At 43.0% G+C, this 18,483-nt stretch overlaps 2 protein-coding genes across 2 annotated transcripts; both read left to right on the top strand.

Moving 5' to 3' along the window:
• The first annotated feature begins 3,015 nt into the window (after nucleotides 1–3,015).
• On the top strand, nucleotides 3,016–4,796 carry LOC136102482 (serum amyloid A protein-like). Its single transcript, XM_065839578.2, has 4 exons — nucleotides 3,016–3,170; nucleotides 3,431–3,551; nucleotides 4,005–4,143; nucleotides 4,577–4,796. The coding sequence occupies exons 2-4, from the start codon at nucleotides 3,458–3,460 to the stop codon at nucleotides 4,716–4,718; spliced, it is 375 nt and encodes a 124-aa protein (XP_065695650.1). The 5' UTR covers nucleotides 3,016–3,170; nucleotides 3,431–3,457; the 3' UTR covers nucleotides 4,719–4,796.
• A 322-nt stretch (nucleotides 4,797–5,118) lies between these two features.
• Nucleotides 5,119–15,159, top strand: SAAL1 (serum amyloid A like 1). Its single transcript, XM_065839775.2, has 12 exons — nucleotides 5,119–5,303; nucleotides 5,509–5,622; nucleotides 6,991–7,074; nucleotides 8,378–8,457; nucleotides 8,836–8,895; nucleotides 9,152–9,267; nucleotides 10,398–10,581; nucleotides 10,838–10,920; nucleotides 11,065–11,253; nucleotides 12,040–12,236; nucleotides 12,752–12,844; nucleotides 13,516–15,159. The coding sequence occupies exons 1-12, from the start codon at nucleotides 5,190–5,192 to the stop codon at nucleotides 13,606–13,608; spliced, it is 1,407 nt and encodes a 468-aa protein (XP_065695847.1). The 5' UTR covers nucleotides 5,119–5,189; the 3' UTR covers nucleotides 13,609–15,159.
• The last annotated feature ends 3,324 nt before the right edge of the window (nucleotides 15,160–18,483 follow it).

Genomic DNA, 18,483 nt, shown 5'->3' with positions numbered 1-18,483 from the left:
TCTTTGAAGAAGTGTTTTCATCTCAGATGGGGAAGGTGAAGGGACTGTGAAATGAAATGGTCTGCTGTTCAGAAGTTGACAGTTGCACAGAGCAAAAGCTGTGGCCCCTACCAGCTCTTGTCAGGCAGCTGAGCGTATACCACTGATGGGTTAAGCCTGCGCTGGAGCAGATGAGCTGCAGCTCAGCTTGGGTTTTGGTGATTGACTTGGTGGAGGGGATCCTTGAAAAGCAGAGATGAATAAAGGGGGCTTTGCCTGGAGCAACTATAAATAGAAACTGGGAGGGTGGGCTTTGTTGGCTGGGGTTTTTTGTGTGTGCATTGGTTTTTTTTTCCACCAAAAATATATGAAAGCCTCATAGCTGCCTCAAAAACACTGTCAGACTCATCATCAAAATGTATGGAGAAATGAATTTTAAGATAAACATCTGTATATGCAGTGTTTCCGGAAGAGGGGCCTAGTTTGCAGTTATTTTACATGTTGATGAGCCTGAGCCCAATGCTAGTAAATATTTCATAGAGTACCATGGCAAAACTCCTGAATCCTTGCCTGTGTAAACTTAGGGTGCTGCTGCTTCCCAGAATAAGGAATAGCTGCATTTGTTATTGGGTGTCAGCTGGGAACTCACCTCATCCTCTTTCTCAATCTGAGACTTGCTTAGATTGTGAAATACCTACCTTGTGGAATGTTTGCGTAATGTAGCTTGCATTTATTGACACTCAAAGGGCAACAATTTGATGTTCCTTTTTATCTTAACTGTACCACAATGTACAAACCCAGAAAACTATATCCAAAAGGCTCCTATATGTCTTATGTTTACCCAGGGTGCACACACAGTCTGTGTTTTAGTGCTGGGTCAGAAAGGAATATTCCATTCAAACCCTTCCGCATGCTGAGAGGCAGCTTGCCTGTTTCTGTTGCAAAAACAACAGTTTTGGCTGCAACTTGTTTCTGTGGGCCAAGGGCTGAGAGCCAGAAAGTAGGTCAAGAGGATACGGGAAAGCAGTGCTCGGGCTGTTGCCTGCTGGAGCACAAAGCCGGTGCTGTAGCTCAGTTACTGTAGGGAGCGCCTGCATTGTCACTGCTGCTGCTGCCCTCCTTGTAGGAGACACGTCAAGGGGATACAATCCGAAATCTAAAGATCTCATCCAGCACCTACCTTCTTGCAAGTACCTTTCTGTTTGTACTTTTTGCAGAAAATTTTGGTTTGGAGAGAATGTGAAACACATCAGACCACATCGGGAGACTCGGAAATATCCTCTATGGTCCAAAACGTCCAAGCTCTTGTAGAGAAAAGTTCCTTAAGTCAGTTTTGAAGGCAATGCTCTGTTCTAGGTCCCTGGGCAAAACGGCTCATGCGTTAGTGAGCCTGTACTCCAACTTACAGGAATAATTTTCCCGTCTTCTTTTTGGTTTTGATTTTTTTTTTTTTTTTTTTTTTAAATTTAAAAAGGTGACAGACAAGGCCAGCGGAGAAGGCACTTGAGCTGATGTGATTCTGTGATGTGTAATATTAAGGGTGTTAATCACTAGGATGTGAACAGAGTTACAGCAAAACCCAACACTGTAGTCTCTGCAGTAACTGAGCTGTTATGCTGTTAAGCATCAGGTTCACAGGTAGCTGGGGACAAAATTATGTGTCTGGCCCCCTGCTTTTTGCAAAGTTTCCTTGTCTGTCAGTTAGGGTTTAGATTTTCCTTGTCTCAAATAGTTCCATTCAGAGATAGGGTACTAGAGAATATCTGTCCTGCTGCTCTGGGCCTGTCTGTGGAAAACGCCTCCTCTTCCCTCAAGCTAACCTCGTTTGAAGTCCAGTGATACCCAAGGAAGTGAGTTGATTGCACTTTATTGGGCCCCTTTGTTCTTGCTCCTCTTTCACCTCATGCCTCTACCCTTCAGGTCCAGCTGCTAATTGTTTAAAGTGACGAGAGTTGTGGATGGGGTAACTACACATGCTGCTTCTGCACTGAACTTAAAGTAGCTCTCTCAGACTTGTTAAATCATGTATGAGACCACACAAGGAGGAGACGTTCTGTACTTGCAGTCTGAACTGCAACTGTGCTCAAACCCAGAGCTCTCTCCAGGGCAGCAGTTGTGTCAGTTGTTAACCAAGGGCAGCAAGCACCAAGCAGGCTCCCGAGCAGGGAGAGCACAGCGGGCACTCAAACTGTAAACCATGCTGATAAAGTCCAACAGTTAATATATTGATATCAAAATCTAGCAGAGTTGTGGCTGTATGGATCTGAATTTCCCCTTAAGCAAATTGTTTACTACTGCGTCAAAAACTCTCCTGCCTTAAGCTCAAGCTGAGGTTGCAGCTGGATGGTTGAAGTCCCTCAAGAAGGACCCATGAGAGCAAGCAAAGGCAGGACGAACCATTCCAGCCTGCCTTATGGTAGCGTGTGTGTGCGCGCTGTCTTAGAGCACTCTCAGCAAGGACACAGGTGTATGCAGTTTGCTTTGCAATGGAGCTAAGAGCAACTCTTCACATTTTCCATTCTGTCAGCTCTGCGATCCATCCTGTCATCCCAGCACACATGGGAATTTCACTTAGCAGATCTGGTAAGGCAGATGACTGTTCCTTGTGCACAGACCCAGACCCAACCTAGTGCTTCAACGTACAGTGCAGGCAATCACAGAATCACAGAATCACAGAACGTTAGGGACTGGAAGGGACCTCGAAAAATCATGTAGTCTAACACCCTGCTGGAGCAGGAACACCCAGATGAGGTTACACAGGAATGTGTCCAGGTGGGTTTTGAATGTCTCCAGAGTAGGAGACTCCACACCCTCCCTGAGCAGCATCAGGAATCTTCTCCTCCAAAGTGTCACGCTAAAGCCAACCGCAACACTTCAAGCACACAGAACACTTCAGTCTTTGAGGCACCTTCTCAGCCTGCTTGTTATGAGGAGTAAATAATCCTGTGGACAGCTGCAAAGCACCACATACTTTCTAAAAAATTGTGTAACAGGAGCTATGAACTTTCAGTAAGGGCAAGGACAGGCTTACAGTAATTCCTGTTTTGGAAGTGGGGAGGGGGAATTCCCACCCATGGGTTTCCTTTCCAATTTCCTATTTTGAGGGGTTTGAATTGCTTATAAATACCCTCTCTGAGTCTGAGAGCACACAAGACAAGCTCCATCTCCTCTGGCTTTGGCCTTCTGCAGTGGTGAGTGATTTTCTAAATTTGTGAGCTATATTATGTGATTTTAGCTGGTATTCTCCTGTCCATCTGCCTCTGTTGCGGCATCTTGAGCCGAGGCAGCTGTTGCACGGTGGGCATCAGTCCTCGTGTGGGGAGCAATGGGTCCCTGGGATGGCCATCAGGCTGGGGTGGTTGCTCAGGCACAGCTGTGGGTGCGATGGGTGCTATGTCTGTAGTCTTTCAAAGGTGCTCCAAAACTGCTCCTCCCTCTGATTGTCTCACAGCTCTGTGTCAGGCTTGAGCCGGGAACCATGAGGGTCTGTGTCTGCCTCGTGTTGCTCTCCCTTATTCTATGTGCAAGTGCTGATATCCCAGGCAGACGATTTGTCGTGGATGCAATTGGAGGTAAGCTGCTGTTACCATAAGCCCTTCTCTCAGGAAACCCAACCCCAAGCACAGTCCTCGGAGTAGGGAGGTCTGCAGCTCCACATGAGCAGCCCCGCTGTTTTCTGCTGCTGGGAAGTGGTCCAGGGAAGTGGTGGAGTCACCATCTCTGGAGGTGTTTAAAAGGTGTTTAGATGAGGTTCTTAGGGACATGGTTTAGTGCTAGAGGTAGGTTACGGTTGGACTCAATGATCCTGAGGATCTCTTCCAACTGAAATGATTCTCTAAGAGGACCTTGATCAGCCCCCCCAGGCCCTTTCTGTGGACACACCTCTGTGCAAAGGCCCATATGGAGAAGTGCCTCTCTGTGTTACTGCTCCTTAGACCTTTCCGCTCCTGGCTGAAATGGTACTTAACTGTTTCTGGGATGACTCTTTAAAGTCAACATAATCTCTGTTTCTCTGCTTTCTTCAGGGGCAAAGGATATGTACAGAGCATACCGGGACATGCGCGAGGCAAATTACAAAGGTGCCGACAAATATTTCCATGCTCGTGGGAATTACGATGCTGCCCAAAGAGGACCTGGTGGTGCCTGGGCAGCCAAAGTGATCAGGTAATGGGGTGTATCTGGCTTGTTACAAGTGAGTTACCAGGGATCCAGGCATTCCAGCTGAAGTCCTTTTTGAGTTGTACTCAGTTTTCGGCCCAGGACAGTGGAGGGGAAGCAGTTAATGTCTGAAAAGCCAGGCTCTATAGGAATGGTGTCTCACCTCCCACATGAACATGAACCTTTCTTCTTGTCCTCCTGGGAAGGCAGATTCCTTACTTCTTCATTTCTGGTGATAAGGAACTCTCTTTCCTTGCCGGTTCATCTTCTGGCGTAACAGTTATAGGTTCCATTGCGGTTCGCTGACAAGAACTGAAGACGTGGTTGTGTCTCACTTTGAGAACTCCCGTGGAAAGGCTGGTTTTACATGAGTGAGGAAATCAACACAAAGCGGATTTAAACGCTAGGTGGTTCAGGTGGCTTTTTTTCTTCCCACCAGTGACGCCCGGGAGTTGTGGCAGAGCGGTGTGAGCGGCAGAGGCGCAGAGGACACCCGAGCGGACCAGGAGGCCAACAGGTGGGGCCGGAGCGGCGGGGACCCCAACCGCTACAGGCCTAAAGGCCTTCCCAACAAATACTAACACAGCCCCCAGGAAGACACTTCTGCCCCCATTACACCTCCTCTGTCCAGCCAAATAAAGAATTTATTCTGAAAACTGCTCCCCTCGCCGCTGACTTTCCTTCTGGGACAGGGACTCGCAGCCACAACGGCTCCGGTGGCGCGTCCCCAGGGGGCCGTGTCATGCAATCACGGGGCCAGCGGCACAGCCGAGGGGCGGGGATCTCGCTTGGCGCTCCGGCTGCCCTGAGAGCTCAGGGGCTGCTTCCCGCGGTGGGGGCGGTCTCGTCCCGCCGTCACGGACCCGACTCGACTTGGCTCCGCCTCGGCCGCTGAGACCCAGCAATAGCCCGCGGTGGCCTCCCGCCGCCCCGCCCCGGAAGGGGGCGCTGCGGGGCGCCTCCCGGGCGCCGCTCTGGCCGCCGCCAGCGCCTCGTTGTCGCCGGCGCGGCTGTGGCTGTGGCTGTGGCGCTGGTGCCGGGGCCGGGCCGTCATGGACCGCAACCCCTCGCCGCCCTCCAGCGAGGCGGAGGAGGAGGGTGACGCGGTGGGGAACACGGTGTACAGCAAGCACTGGCTGTTCAGCATCCTCACCCGCCTCATCGAGGTGCAGGCCTGGGGGGGCGGGGGCGCCGTGACGGGAGGAGAGGCTGGCGGGCCCGGGAACGGCAGCGCCTCGCGAGTGCGGTCCTTGCCCGGGCCGGGGGGACGCAGGACACGACACCGCGGTTCCGTGGCTGTGTGGGGCTTTTTAAACTGTAACCGAAGCGATAGGTCGGTGTTAGTGTTCCATGGCGTTCCTTCACTCTCAGGTGATCAGCCCTGAGAAGACGGAGCCCGCCGCCGATCCCGAGGGAGTTCAGACAGAACTGGACGAAGAGATGGAGAATGACATTTGCAAAGTGTGGGACATGTCGATGGACGAGGTAGGGGCCAGACCTCGGGGGCGGCTCACAGCCCCGGGCAGCTCCTGCCCGTGTCTGTTCCTGAGCCTGTCGGTTCGGGATCCTGCTGGCAGCGGGTGACACGGGGACACACGGAGTTAGGCGGGGACAAATGGAGTTGCGCGGGAACACATGGGCTCGGCCACCCTGCTGGTTTTGGTGGCATTGCTTCTTCCCAGGTGCGGCTGACAGTGCCCCCTGAGTCATTAGGCAGGGCAGGTGTGCAGAAATGGCACCGAGCAGGCTCACTGCGGAGGCCGCTTTTCAAGATGAGCAAGTACTTTGTGTGCACTCTTAGGCCCAGTGCTGGTTTGCAGCAGCAGGGCTTTGGTTGTGTCCGAGCCGCTGGGCCCTCTTCTGTTGTTTGAGAATGTAAAGCAGAGCTGTGTGTGAATGTAAAAGGAACAACGTGCTCTGCCTGACCTGCCCTCCAGGTGCCTGGTGGATCATGAGGTGCTGTCGCTTGGGGTCAGCTGGCATACATGGGGCCAAATTCACCCCTCTTGGTTTTCTGTATTATGGGCAGGAATTGAACTGAAGCTCAGAGTTATGAGACGACAGTACCTTAGCTGTAGCTGAAATTAACTGAGGTGCATAGCCTGTATCTTCAGGAGTTTGATTATGGAGATGATATTAATGCCATCTCTAAATAGGTGTCTTTTTCTGTAGCAATTGTAATGTGTCCTGCTAGTAAGCATAGTTTGATAGATAAACAACCCTTTAAACTTCAGCTACAGACTTGAAATGGCAATGTAACATAACTTTTTAGTATTTTTCTCAACGTTCTGAAATGCTGGAACAAATTCTCAAGTAAGACATATATATACATATATATATATATATATAAAATTATTATTATTTTATTTCCGGCTCTTTGTTTAGATATTTTAAATAAACATGAAAGATGTGTCGTTTACTCCCAAATAGAGAGCTGATCTTGTGTTTTAATGTGGTAAAATAAGGAGGAGATTTTCTCTTTCATGTGCTTGGATCAAGTGCTAATGGTAATCCCTTCTCTTGTTTCTTTTTGTATGTCTGGGTGATGTCACTGTCTGCAGACATGGTATTTGCTGAATTCTGACTTACAGAGCAAAAGATACTAAGTGTGTCGTCTTGGTTCCTTGTGTAGCACATCACTGGCAACCTGAATCCCCATAGGGACTCTCTGATCTCTTATTGAAAAGCGAGGAAGGTGGTATAGCACAATATTGTTAATAACTGTTAGGAAATAACTAATCTCTTGTTACGAAATTGACATCTCATCGATCTAGTCCCTGTTCTGTGAGACAAGGTTTGATCTGTTTGTAAATTATGAAAGTCCATTTGCTTCTCCATTCACTTTCTCCACAGGATGTCGCTTTATTTCTTCAGGAGTTTAATGCCCCCGATATATTCATGGGAGTTTTTGCCAAGTCAAAATGCCCTCGCCTTACTGTAAGTATGGGCTGTTAAAAACCTGTCCCATATTGATAGAAATAGTAGATAGCTCTGTACATGCATTTGCACTTATCTCCCTCCACCTCCCATTGCACCTTTGAATAGGTTAAGGAAACAAGGCAAAAACACAGTAGGTGTTTCAGTGATGCTGTAGCTGATATGTCATTATTGATAAAGGACTAAGTTTATCAAGCCTAGTTTTAAGCCTCATTGTAAAAACCAGAAAAGGCTGGCCTTTTTTCTCATTACTTGTTTCATGATTACTGAACAGAAATGAATTTGTTTAGTCAGACCTACAAAAGTATTCTTAGTGGTTAGGAACTGCTATACACTGGTAGTTAATGCATTTTTTTCTTTCCTTTGTTTCGATGTAATTCTTTTTCAGCTTGTATTACACAGGATTCAAGATAGGGTTTTCAAAGCTGTTCAGTGTTGGTATAACTCCTCTTTCTCTGGATTTACCAGAAGCTTTACTTCAGGAGATGAAGTATAGATACATAGGACTTTGAAAGTACAACCAAAATTTGGAAGTCATTGCAAATTGGCTGTCATGGGTAGTTTCTTGAAATAGTGGCTGTCAGAGTGTGTGCTGTAATTTAGCAGAGGTAGTAGAGTGTTAATAAAAAATATAACCTGGAGTGGTGAGTGTTGATTTCCAACTTAAAGTTGCTAAAAGTGAGCGATTCCCAGGACATTCTTTGTTAGCATCAGTCACCTGTAGGTGTTTTCACTGCTCTCTCTGTCCCCTTTATAGAAGTGTGTGTCTTTTAATTGTTGTCTAGGCATGAATATCCTTCTGCAATGCACTGCTTTGGGATATGGGTTAGTTTCTTTTTGTTTCTTTTGTTTTTGTCGTTAATCTCTGCAATCAGAAAACAGGCTTTGCTGAAAGCTTGTGTCAAGACCCCTTTCTTTTGTGAGGAAGTGAATATCTGTGAGGGTTGCACTTACATGGTGATATTTTTGTTTGTAGGACTCTTTATTGCTTTAATAATAGGGATGAGAGATCAACCTCAAAACAGTGTGCACAGAACATGCAAGTTGATTTCAAGATATATTTGCTTTTATGGAACACCTTAACATCAAAGTATATTTAATAGGACCTGTCATATTTTAGGCTGGTCTAATGACATCCTGTAGAAAAATCTGTGTCTCTGCCCTGGAACTGGTGGATCATAAGAACTTGGAAATCAAACTGGAAAACATCTTTGAACCTTTCTTACTTTTGTCTTATGGCTGTGGAAATAGAATTGTGAACTGTGTTGTAGTTGCCTCATTATACTGTGTTTTGACTTTTCAGGAAATCTGTGTGGGAATATTAGGAAATATGGCCTGTTTCCAAGACATATGCATGTCCATTAGTAAAGATGAGAGTCTTGGGTAAGTGTGTATGTACTTTATATGTGTATGACTACTGCTTTTCTGGACTCATAATCATCAAATGTACATTATAGAAGGAACCAAGTTTGCCTGCCATGTCTTGTCTTTATTCACATGTTTTTGGCTGACCTTATTTGAGTTGGAAGTGTTCAGTGAAGAAAAAAAGGATACTATTTTTTCTTTGTTTTTAATCACAAGTCAGGTTCTTGAATCTTTAAATTCTGAGTTTGGCAATCTTGAAACACTGGTAAAGCAGGCACTGTCAGGAAAATTTTTAATCTCAGAACATAGCTGCAGCTATGAAATTAACCTTTTTATAACTTTTTATCAAACAACAATAGTTTTTTTTAACCCTTATCTTGCATTTTCTCCTTAAAGCCAAGTGCTATTGCAACGTTTGTGTGATTCGGACTCTCCAACTCTTCTGGAAACAAGCAGGTAGGACATCTCAGAAATTAATGCATTGTTAGTGTGGTTCTGCTGTGTTCTGAGACCTGGGAAGAAAATTGACAAGTGGGCTCGCTATTTTATTATTCTATCATCGTTTTGTCTTTTCTGCATTGTTCTGGAATCGATTTACTGAGAAGTAGATTCCTCTTTCTGGCACTTAATTCTCATTATTTTGGATTTATATTTGTACAGCTAAAATCAATGAATTTTCTTCTGATTTGTTCAATGTGCAATTCTTGTCTAGGTTGTTGTTAACTTGCCTTTCCCAGCCTGAGGTGGCCAATGTCTGGGTTGAGAGAATCCGAGAAAACCCATCTGTGTATGACTGTGTTTGCTTTATCATGTCCAGCTCTACAAATGGTGAGTTGCCGAAACAAGCTGGGAATTAGTGGGTGTTTGCAGAAAAAGATAACAACTGAAGTGTGCCGTTTCAAAGACAAATATTTTCAGCTGGGAGTACAGCATTTCTTTAAAATAAAATAAACCTCATTAATTTAAAGCACACACACAAAAAATTGTCCTGCCTTTGCAAGTTTAAAAATATATATAAAACTAGAAAAGCACTGGTTGTGATAAGAAAACTCTGTGGGGGAATAAAAACAAGTCTAACAGATGAAAATGTTATTTGGCACAGTAAAGGAAAGGAAAGGATGTAGTCCTCATTCAGGGATATGCATTTCATTTTTGATCCTTGAAAAAGGCCTCATGTAATTTTTTTTTTTGTTTTTTTTTTTCCAAATCAGATATATATTTTCAGTTTTCAAAACTACCATACTCGAGCAATGTGAGCTGGAGCAATAATTCAGTTACTCTGAATGACAGCAGAGCACTGCACAGGCTTTGGGTGTGCAGTCAGTGGGACACACAAATCCTTCTTCTGTGATAGCACTAATTTAGCAAAAAAACTGATCACCTAATCATGGACATATTTTGAATAGCATTGTTTTTTCATGTCCAGCTCAGTTGTAACAGCAGTTATTATTTGCCTAAGTTTCCTAATAATTTAACTATTTAATTTGGAGAATGTTAGCTCTTTGTTTGTGTGTATGTTTTGTTTTGTTTTTTAAATGAAAATCCTCAGAAATCCTGCTCCGTGCAGTTGAAATCACAGCTCTGCTTAAGCAAAATGCAGATTGGCAGATGTAAGAGTAGCAGAAAACTGCATACTTAAGGACAAGTCTTGGAAAATTTCACTTCAGAAGCAGAAGTTACCTCAAGTCTCTTTGCAGAATAACGTTCCTGCTTTATAAATGGCATGATAAAGTAGAAGGTGACTGTGGGCTTTCCAGCAATCCCTATTTATCAAACTCTTCACCTGATCTGTGCCACAAAAAGGAAATAAACATAGCAACCATTAGTAGGTCGTGAACAAAACTACTACATTTCAGCACTGAATTTACCCTGAATAATTTATATATTAGCATTTTGTGAGCTAATTTTTGTTCTTTGTTATTATTCTTGTTGAAATTTATACATTCTCTCTTGTGCAGTTGAATTGCTGGTAAAAGTGGGTGAAGTGGTGGACAAACTCTTTGATCTAGATGAAGAGCTAATGTTAAACTGGATTAAAAATGGCACGTGTCGGTCTGTGGGACCGTCTGTTGATGATTCCCCTGAAGAACTTCCAGATTTTAAAATTGTGCCTTGTATACTTGAAGCGGCGAAACAAGTCCGGTATGTGAGATTTCTTTTCCATTTCATGGCTGAGGAGACTCCTCATAACCTTAAGCCCTGTGTCTGAACATCCTGATTTTGGTGGGAGCTGCATAGGTTGACAGATCACTAGAATGTATTTCCCTGTACTTAGCAGTTGAAAGGAATCAACTAGTTCATTAGCAAAGAGAATGGCAGTGATTGCTAGCGGTCTTCTGCGTGTCCAAAACATACAGAGTATCTTTAATTCATCTTTGTTTTTGTTTGTTCTGTGTAGGTCGGATAATCCGGAAGGACTTGATGTTTATATGCATATTTTGCAGCTCCTGACCACAGTGGATGAGGGTATTCAGGCTATCGGTAAGACACTTGAATTGCTACGTATGGTAGGACCAAAAATCGCAGAAACTTCCAGATCATCAGATATTTAATGGGGAGAAAAATAATTCACTTACCTAGATTAAATTTGATGGTTTGGTGGGTTCTCTTTCTTTCTTTCTCAAGTGCACGCTCCTGATGGAGGAAAAGAGACTTGGACTTTGCTTTATGACCTTGCTTGCCATGAACTTTGCCAGCCAGATGATCCACCGATCATTGTGCAGGAGCAGAAGACTGTATTGGCCTCTATTTTGTCTGTGCTGTCTGCTATGTTTGCTTCACAGACAGAACAAGAGTACACCAAGATGAGGAAAAGCAAGTCGTACTTTTTTCTGGGTTTTTGTTTGTTTGGGGTTTTTTTAACTTATTGTCAGAATTGACTTTATCTGTGTGGGGTGAAAGGTGGTTAATTTATCACTGTTTACTAGAGATCGATTCAGAACACAATTCAGTTACATGTTTGAATACATTAAGGCTGTTTATTGGTGACTGAAAATCAGCTATCTAAAAGTTCAGTTACTGGATATCTCTGAAGAGTTACAGTAATGGAATCTACAAATTCTGTTCAGTCTTCTCCAGTGGGTAGATTAATGAAAACTGCAGAATTCATCTTTGCTAAAACGTGAGGTCTTGATAGTAATACTTTTTAATAGTGGGAGATTCTGCACTTAGTTAAATCCATCTTTATCACTTGTTTCCTTTCAATCCATGGACAAGTCTTTAGAATTAAAAGAGAATGTGAGGCAGGGTCATCTGCAGCATCTGTCAGTGTGATTTATCAGCTAGGATTATCTGGATGCAAATTTAATGTACTAGCCTCTCTGAATTACTACTAGAGATATTTTGCTTCTCATATTCCTTACCACTGGCATATACCTTTTACAGATACAGGTTAGCTTGCGGAAAAAGTGGTTTGAGTTTTCTACTACGTTTCCACTTGCCTTTTTAAAACAGCCTTTGATAAAACACAACACTGCCAGAATACACATTCCTGTGGGCTTTGTATAAAATCTTGCGGTGTGTTTCAAAATTTTAGTGCCTTGAAAGGGTGCGGAAAAATTTTCCATGTTAAATTTCCAGTTTCTTGTTACTTTATATTAGATATGCCTCTGATTGGGAGCTTGATTCGTATCTTACAATACATGGAGGGCTGTGGGAAGAGATCTGTTGATAAATCAAAGGAGTCTGAAGAACAAGAGACTGGAAAGGCTGATCTGAACGAGGAAGATTTCCATTTAAAAATTTTGAAGGATATTTGCTGTGAATTACTTTCCAATATGCTTCAAGAACTGACCAAGGTAAGAAAAACAAAATTCCGAAAGGGATTTCTGCAGGGTACGTAAGGAAAAAAGCTGTTACTATTAATGTGGGCATTTTTCTGTGCAACTGAAATTGCGTACAGGAAATTCATGAGAGAATCAATCAGAAGGTGAGCAGCAACGTGTGTTAGATGGCAGGGACACAGGTTTTCTGAACTGGATGCCTTCAGGCCAAGATTTGGTATAATACTCTAGGTGTATGTTGCCATTTCTTTTGAATTAAAGCAAATTTATTTAAGAAAAGGAAAGAGTATCAATATATAAGATCACCTTCTCAGCTGGATTTCTTTATTATGGGAGCATTCAAATTAAGAGACTTGTGATGCGTGAGCTTTCACACCTTGTTGTGTTAGCTACTTTGCGCATTCTCTGAGAATGTTGTTTTACCATTTTTGGGAATTAAGTGCATACTTGCAGACACTGCACAATTTTGAGTTTGTTCTTTCGACGGGTGTTCATGACATGCTAGTTGTATTTCTCATTTTATTTCCCAGGAAAATACGTTAGAAGGACTACACCAGGGACATTTAAATGAACAGACATGCTCCTGTGCATTTCAGAACCTCTTACCTCTGTATTTCACATCGGTGAGTACATGACAAGGTCTTTAACGTAGCTGAAAAAATACTAGTCGGGTGGCAAGACCTTTCAGAATCAGATGTAGAGGCAGGACAGAGTTGCTCAGACACAGGTAATATGCCCTTCTAGGCAGTGTTACCCTCTGTCTCTTCTGTCTTACTTCAGCCAGAACTTTGCCTAGATCAGGGGTGTCAACCTCATTTTCACCGGGGGCCACATCAGCCTCACAATTGCCTTCAAAGGGCTAAATGTAATTTTAGGACTGTATAAAAGTAGCTACTCCCCCCTGCCCTAGGTCATCAGTGGATATAAGGGTCAAACTGTGCTGAAATGTATGGATATCTGCAAATTTATGCTAGCTGAAAATTTGTCTTGTACTTTTTAATAGAAAAATTATTCTAACTATTTTTCATAGGGAGCTTTTATTTATGTACTTTTAAACAATAAAATAAGAGTTTGGGGAAGATGATAATGTTTCAAAATTTAGACCAGCTGAAATGGTGGGATTTAGGAGGGAGGCATCTACTGTGGAGCGTTTTCCATCATTCTGGAGTATGGCTGGTCCTGGCTATGGTTGGTGGGAAGGTACAAGAGTAGAAAGACCTCCTATACCAAGTATAAGAATTCTTTGTTCCATGCAATTTTTTAAAATTTTTGTGTGTTTGCGATTTATTTCCAGGTGGAAAGTTTCCTTGAAGTTCTGCGTGAGGCTGATCAAACACTTGCTGACAATCTAGAAAAACGTTTCCCAAGCCTGAAGGTTCACACCTAAGAATGTACATGAAATATTTTCCTTCTTTGGAATGAAGATTTTTTTACTGTTTTATTACAGTGTTTCAGAAATCAAGTTTTCAGTAAAGGCGGGAGAATGAGGCAACCTTCTTACCAACAAGTGACTTTTAAGAAATGTTCCAGGTAGCCCTGCTTAACCTAGGGCTAATCTGGTCTGCATAGGGAAGGAAATTACTGTAAATTCAGTTCTACATCTTCCATCCTGTTTGCTCTAGTGTTAAGAGACTGTCCATTTCTAATTGCTCTTCTGTAGCATAGTGTTCTTTGAATAACTCTTGACTCTGTGCTTTTCGACATGAGTTGAAACAGCAAAATGAATGAAATGCACTGAGTAGTTTTTTAACATTGTGGTGGCTTCTTCCATGTTGCTGTTGGCAAAGGAGGCTTGACTGATAGGAAATCCCAGATGTCCTCTGCCCAAGGACCTTCAAGGACCTGATAAAAAGAGTAGTTTGGGATTTTTTTCCTCTTTTAGATTATATCAGTTCGTTAAGCAGGTATTGTGACAGAATTCTTTCATCCTGCTCCTTTAAGATTTTCACATTTCTTAGATTGAAGCCTCTTCTGCACTGTAGCTCTGAGTTGTGGCATTTAGGTCCTCTGCAGTTTAAAGGATTTGAGAATGTGGCTACCAATGGTCTGTCCTGCAGCTTCCAACCGTTGCAGCCAGTTACTCAAAGTTGGAGTTGTGGGCAGGTTTGGATTTAATCTGTGGCATACTTGCAAACGATCTGCTTTTTTAAAGCAGTCTATACTTACACTTCAGGAATGTAACATGTATCAGACAGTTCTTTCCTCATTCATGTGTCTTATGAATAATCTGTGAACGACATCAGAAATACCATGTTAGCCGCTGTTTTTCAGGGGAGTTTAAGGTGTTAGGTCACTTGCAGTAAATTCAGTCTACAGTCTTCTAAAAATCCCACTTTTAATTATGTTTTAACCACATTGCATTTTTAGGTCACTTGCCTGCATGCAGTGCAGCTGATGTTTTCTGTGTCTGAAAAGACAGTATAACAAGAAGTCAGGTTCACTGTTCTATAAATAAGAGTGGAAAACAATTGGTGTTTGTTAGGTTTGGGATGTAAAAGAAAATGGTAACCAGAGCACAGAGAATAACCTAATACCATATACAGACATTCCCTGGTTCTATAGGTTTTTGTAGGTCTAAGTATTGTGCTGGGCTGTGTTTTGTTTGCCTGAGTTACCTGTACATGTGGTAAAATACAGTATGTGTATATGTACATAGCCTTTTCATGCAAACTTCCAGTTTTCAAAAATAGTGCAATTAAATCGTTCCCTTGGGCAGCCAGCAGCATCCTACTTGTCAGCAAGGGGTTTAAAATTACAATATCTGGCTTGTGTCACCAAAAAGAATTGCCATGGTTTCTGTTGATTTTTGTATGCTATGTTTATTGGAGAAAACTGGTAACTGTGAATAGGATGACAGCATTTTTCATACTACTTTGACAGTTCTTGGATATTTTCTTAAACCTACAGATTTGTAATAAAGTTTCTTTTTCTAAAAAAACTTGTATGCTTTCCTTCATTCTAAGCGTCAATTAAATTTGTTTTCTGAGCCACTGGAAATGTCTGTTACTCTCAATATGTCATTTGTAAGAGGAAGATGGAACCTCGTTATAATGTCAATGTCCTGTAAAATATGTTGTCCTTCATTGAAACTCATTTTATTTCTTTCTTGCTTACTTTGCATAGTCATTTCTATGGTCTGGAAGTTAATGTCTCTCATCCAGTCGTTAACATTTTTCTGAGCTTAGTTTGTCCCCGTGTGCATCATAGGTATGGTTGTCCACCATAGTTAAGAATTATTTCTGGCTTGTGTCTTGAAATTTGTTGTAGTTATTGATGTTTTGCAGTAGTTGTTTAATGTAATGCCCAAAAAAGCTGAAACAAGATCTGTTTGGTTTTTTTTTTTCAGTTTTGTTCCTTATTTTCAATAGACAAGTATGCAGTATTGGCTGATTAATTGTTCAATGCGGTATCACTAATAGCAACAAGTAGGTGAGATATGTATATCATTATTGTCTAAGTGGGGTGATATCTAATGCCTGTCCTGTGGTAGAAAAAATCACCAGTGTCAGTAAGTGAGAAATCAAGTGGGTCCCGTCCTCCTACTCTTCTGCAGTAGAAGCAGCTGCAGAAATGGGTCCATCAGCCTTGCTTCAGCAGAATGAGAATTCTACCAGAAATTGTTATGCTTCATAAACTTGGTGCAATGGAGACTGAATTCCTGTTTGCCCCACGTAACAGCTGCTCTTGTGTGGTCTGTGCTGCACACGTGGGGCCACACTGGCTTTAGGAGCAAAAGGCTGGTGCCAAATGGAATGCAAGGTAAACGTGCAGAGTTTTGGTATTCAGATGTGGAAGAAACTTTGTTGTAGCAAGCGAATGGTGTGTTTGCAAATGATGTGTGTGTGTATTTCATTGTCTTGCCAGCAGGGATGTCCCCTAGTCTGTGCTTTCTGAACATCATGTGTCTGGTTCTTTTGGTGGTGGTCGTTCCTTCTGTTGGGACGGGTTTTGGTGTTTGCTGGTTTGTTTGGTTTTCTGTTCCCTCTCCTAGCCATGCTTTGACACCGACTGGCAAGCCAAGATCTCTCTGGGCAGCTTTCTTCCAGATCAAGGATCTGTTTACCTCCATAGCATCCTCCTCTGGCAAAAAAAGAGAAGTATTTGTCACCGCTTTGTGCAGAGCTCTGAACAAAAAGCTGGTATCTGAAGCGTTGAACTAATGAAACAGGGATGCGGTCCTGCTTGGACAGAGCAGGATGTGAATTGTGGCATGAGCACACGTAGAAAACAGAGGTAGAAATCAGACTGGAAGGCCTTAAATTTGACTTAATAAATCCATACAATAATTTCATCTAAAGATAGCATTCTGACGTTCTTTTGACTCACAATTTATGTACATTTGGCATCTTTATCCCATGTAGTAACTTCTTCCTGAGGCAAAGAAACATCAACCCAAAGAAATTTAGTATATGGAGAAAAATCAATGACACTATAATGCTTCAGCTGCTCCCTTGATGGTGTGAGGAGATCATCGCTCTTCTTCATATCTGAATCCTTGTCCAGTGTTCATGTGAAAAACCTGTCTTTTCTGGTAGACTAAACCATGAAACCTCATTTGCTTGAAAGTTCTTTTCTACATTTCTCCATATTCTGGTCACTCTGCTTTTTCTATTTTCTGTCAGTACAACTTTAGTTTGTATTTTCTTATAACTGCTATGGTGGCTCCCTTGTCTGTAAGATTATAACTACCTTTGGCCGTAACTAAGCTGAATGAAAAACAAACATACAAAAGCCCAAAATTTATTTGTAATTCATTCTTCATAGTTTATGATACTGGTATGAAAAGGTATGGATATGTTATTGTGTGTTTGTTTTGAAAATCTATGCTCTTTCCCACTAGCTTTGGATTATTTTGGCTGTTACTGAGAGCTACAAGAGCAGCAGTATCTTTGTTATCTTTTTCACTTAAGAATTTGCTTTTGTTTCTAGAGCAGAATCTCTTTGTCACAAAAGTTCCTTAGTGCATCCTTTATTTTCCCCTCAAAATCAAATGTTGTGCATTTTTTCCCTTTTAATGATGGCCGTTTACTTTGTTGTTGTTCTAGATAATAATAAAATTAATGTGCTCTGCCAAACTCAATGAGAAAGGATGAACCTGTGACACCTGGGGCAAGGACCAGTCTGCTGTAATATTATACAATTTCTCAAAAATCCTTCATGTGAAGGCAAACAAAAACAGTGGGCAGCTGTGTGTTTGCTCCCCGGTTGTAGCGGGTGCATGAGCCGGGCGGTGAGCGTGCCCCTCAGCCAGAGCCGATGAGGCGTGTGCTGAGTGAACCTGACATCACGAGGTTGGTAAAATAAACCAGATTTTTCCAATAGCTATGGACAGAGGTTTTGCTGTGGGAAATATTGCTCCTGTTCCTCCTTTTAGTTGCCTCCCTGATGTGATTATTTACCTCTTTTCCAAAAAGAAAAAAAAAAAAGTTTTATAACGCAAGGAGCTGACATTGAGCAGTGTAGGGGAAAGGGACCTGGGGGTCCTGGTGGACAGCCGATGACCATGAGCCAGCACTGTGCCCTCGTGGTCAGGAAGGCCAATGGCATCCTGGGGTGTATTAGAAGGGGGGTGGTTAGAAGGTCGAGAGAGGTTCTCCTTCCCCTCTACTCTGCCCTGGTGAGACCACACCTGGAATATTGTGTCCAGTTCTGGGCCCCTCAGTTCAAGAAGGACAGGGAACTGCTGGAGAGAGTCCAGCACAGGGCCATGAAGATGATGGAGTGGAGCATCTCCCTTATGAGGCAAGGCTGAGGGAGCTGGGGCTCTTTAGCTTGGAGAAGAGGAGACTGAGGGGTGACCTCTTTAATGTTTATAAATATATGAAGGGTGAATGTCACGAGGATGGAGCCAGGCTCTTCTCAGTGACAACCAATGATAGGACAAGGGGTAATGGGTTCAAACAGGAACACAAGAGGTTCCACTTATATTTGAGAAGAAACTTCTTCTCAGTGAGGGTGACAGAACACTGGAACAGGCTGCCCAGGGGGGTTGTGGAGTCCCCTACTCTGGAGACATTCAAAACCCACCTGGATGCCTTTTTGTGTAACCTCATCTGGGTGTTCCTGCTCCGGCAGGGGGATTGAACTGGATGATCTTTCAAGGTCCCTTCCAATCCCTGACATTCTGTGATTCTAAGATTGGTAAGAGAAAAGGTTTGCTTCTGAGTTATTATTGTAGAGAAAATGAACAGACCCAGGGAAAACCCACTGGGATTCTGCTTCCTTCCCTCCTTCCTTCCTGCCTTTCCTCCCTCCCTCTCTC

Source organism: Patagioenas fasciata, chromosome 5, assembly GCF_037038585.1.
Source record: "Patagioenas fasciata isolate bPatFas1 chromosome 5, bPatFas1.hap1, whole genome shotgun sequence".
NCBI classification, from domain to species: Eukaryota; Metazoa; Chordata; class Aves; order Columbiformes; family Columbidae; genus Patagioenas; species Patagioenas fasciata.
Note: the sequence above shows the minus strand (reverse complement) of the source record. Positions and strands in the feature narration are given on the sequence as shown.

What these genes read in the sequence shown, in the direction of transcription:
- LOC136102482 (XM_065839578.2), top strand. Translation starts at nt 3,458, where the DNA reads ATGAGGGTCTGTGTCTGCCTCGTGTTGCTCTCCCTTATTCTATGTGCA. An exon ending in TGTCGTGGATGCAATTGGAG is followed by an intron (nt 3,552 to 4,004) that starts GTAAGCTGCTGT and finishes TGCTTTCTTCAG; the next exon opens with GGGCAAAGGATATGTACAGA. An exon ending in TGGGCAGCCAAAGTGATCAG is followed by an intron (nt 4,144 to 4,576) that starts GTAATGGGGTGT and finishes TCTTCCCACCAG; the next exon opens with TGACGCCCGGGAGTTGTGGC.
- SAAL1 (XM_065839775.2), top strand. Translation starts at nt 5,190, where the DNA reads ATGGACCGCAACCCCTCGCCGCCCTCCAGCGAGGCGGAGGAGGAGGGT. An exon ending in CATGTCCAGCTCTACAAATG is followed by an intron (nt 9,268 to 10,397) that starts GTGAGTTGCCGA and finishes TCTCTTGTGCAG; the next exon opens with TTGAATTGCTGGTAAAAGTG. An exon ending in TACCTCTGTATTTCACATCG is followed by an intron (nt 12,845 to 13,515) that starts GTGAGTACATGA and finishes ATTTATTTCCAG; the next exon opens with GTGGAAAGTTTCCTTGAAGT.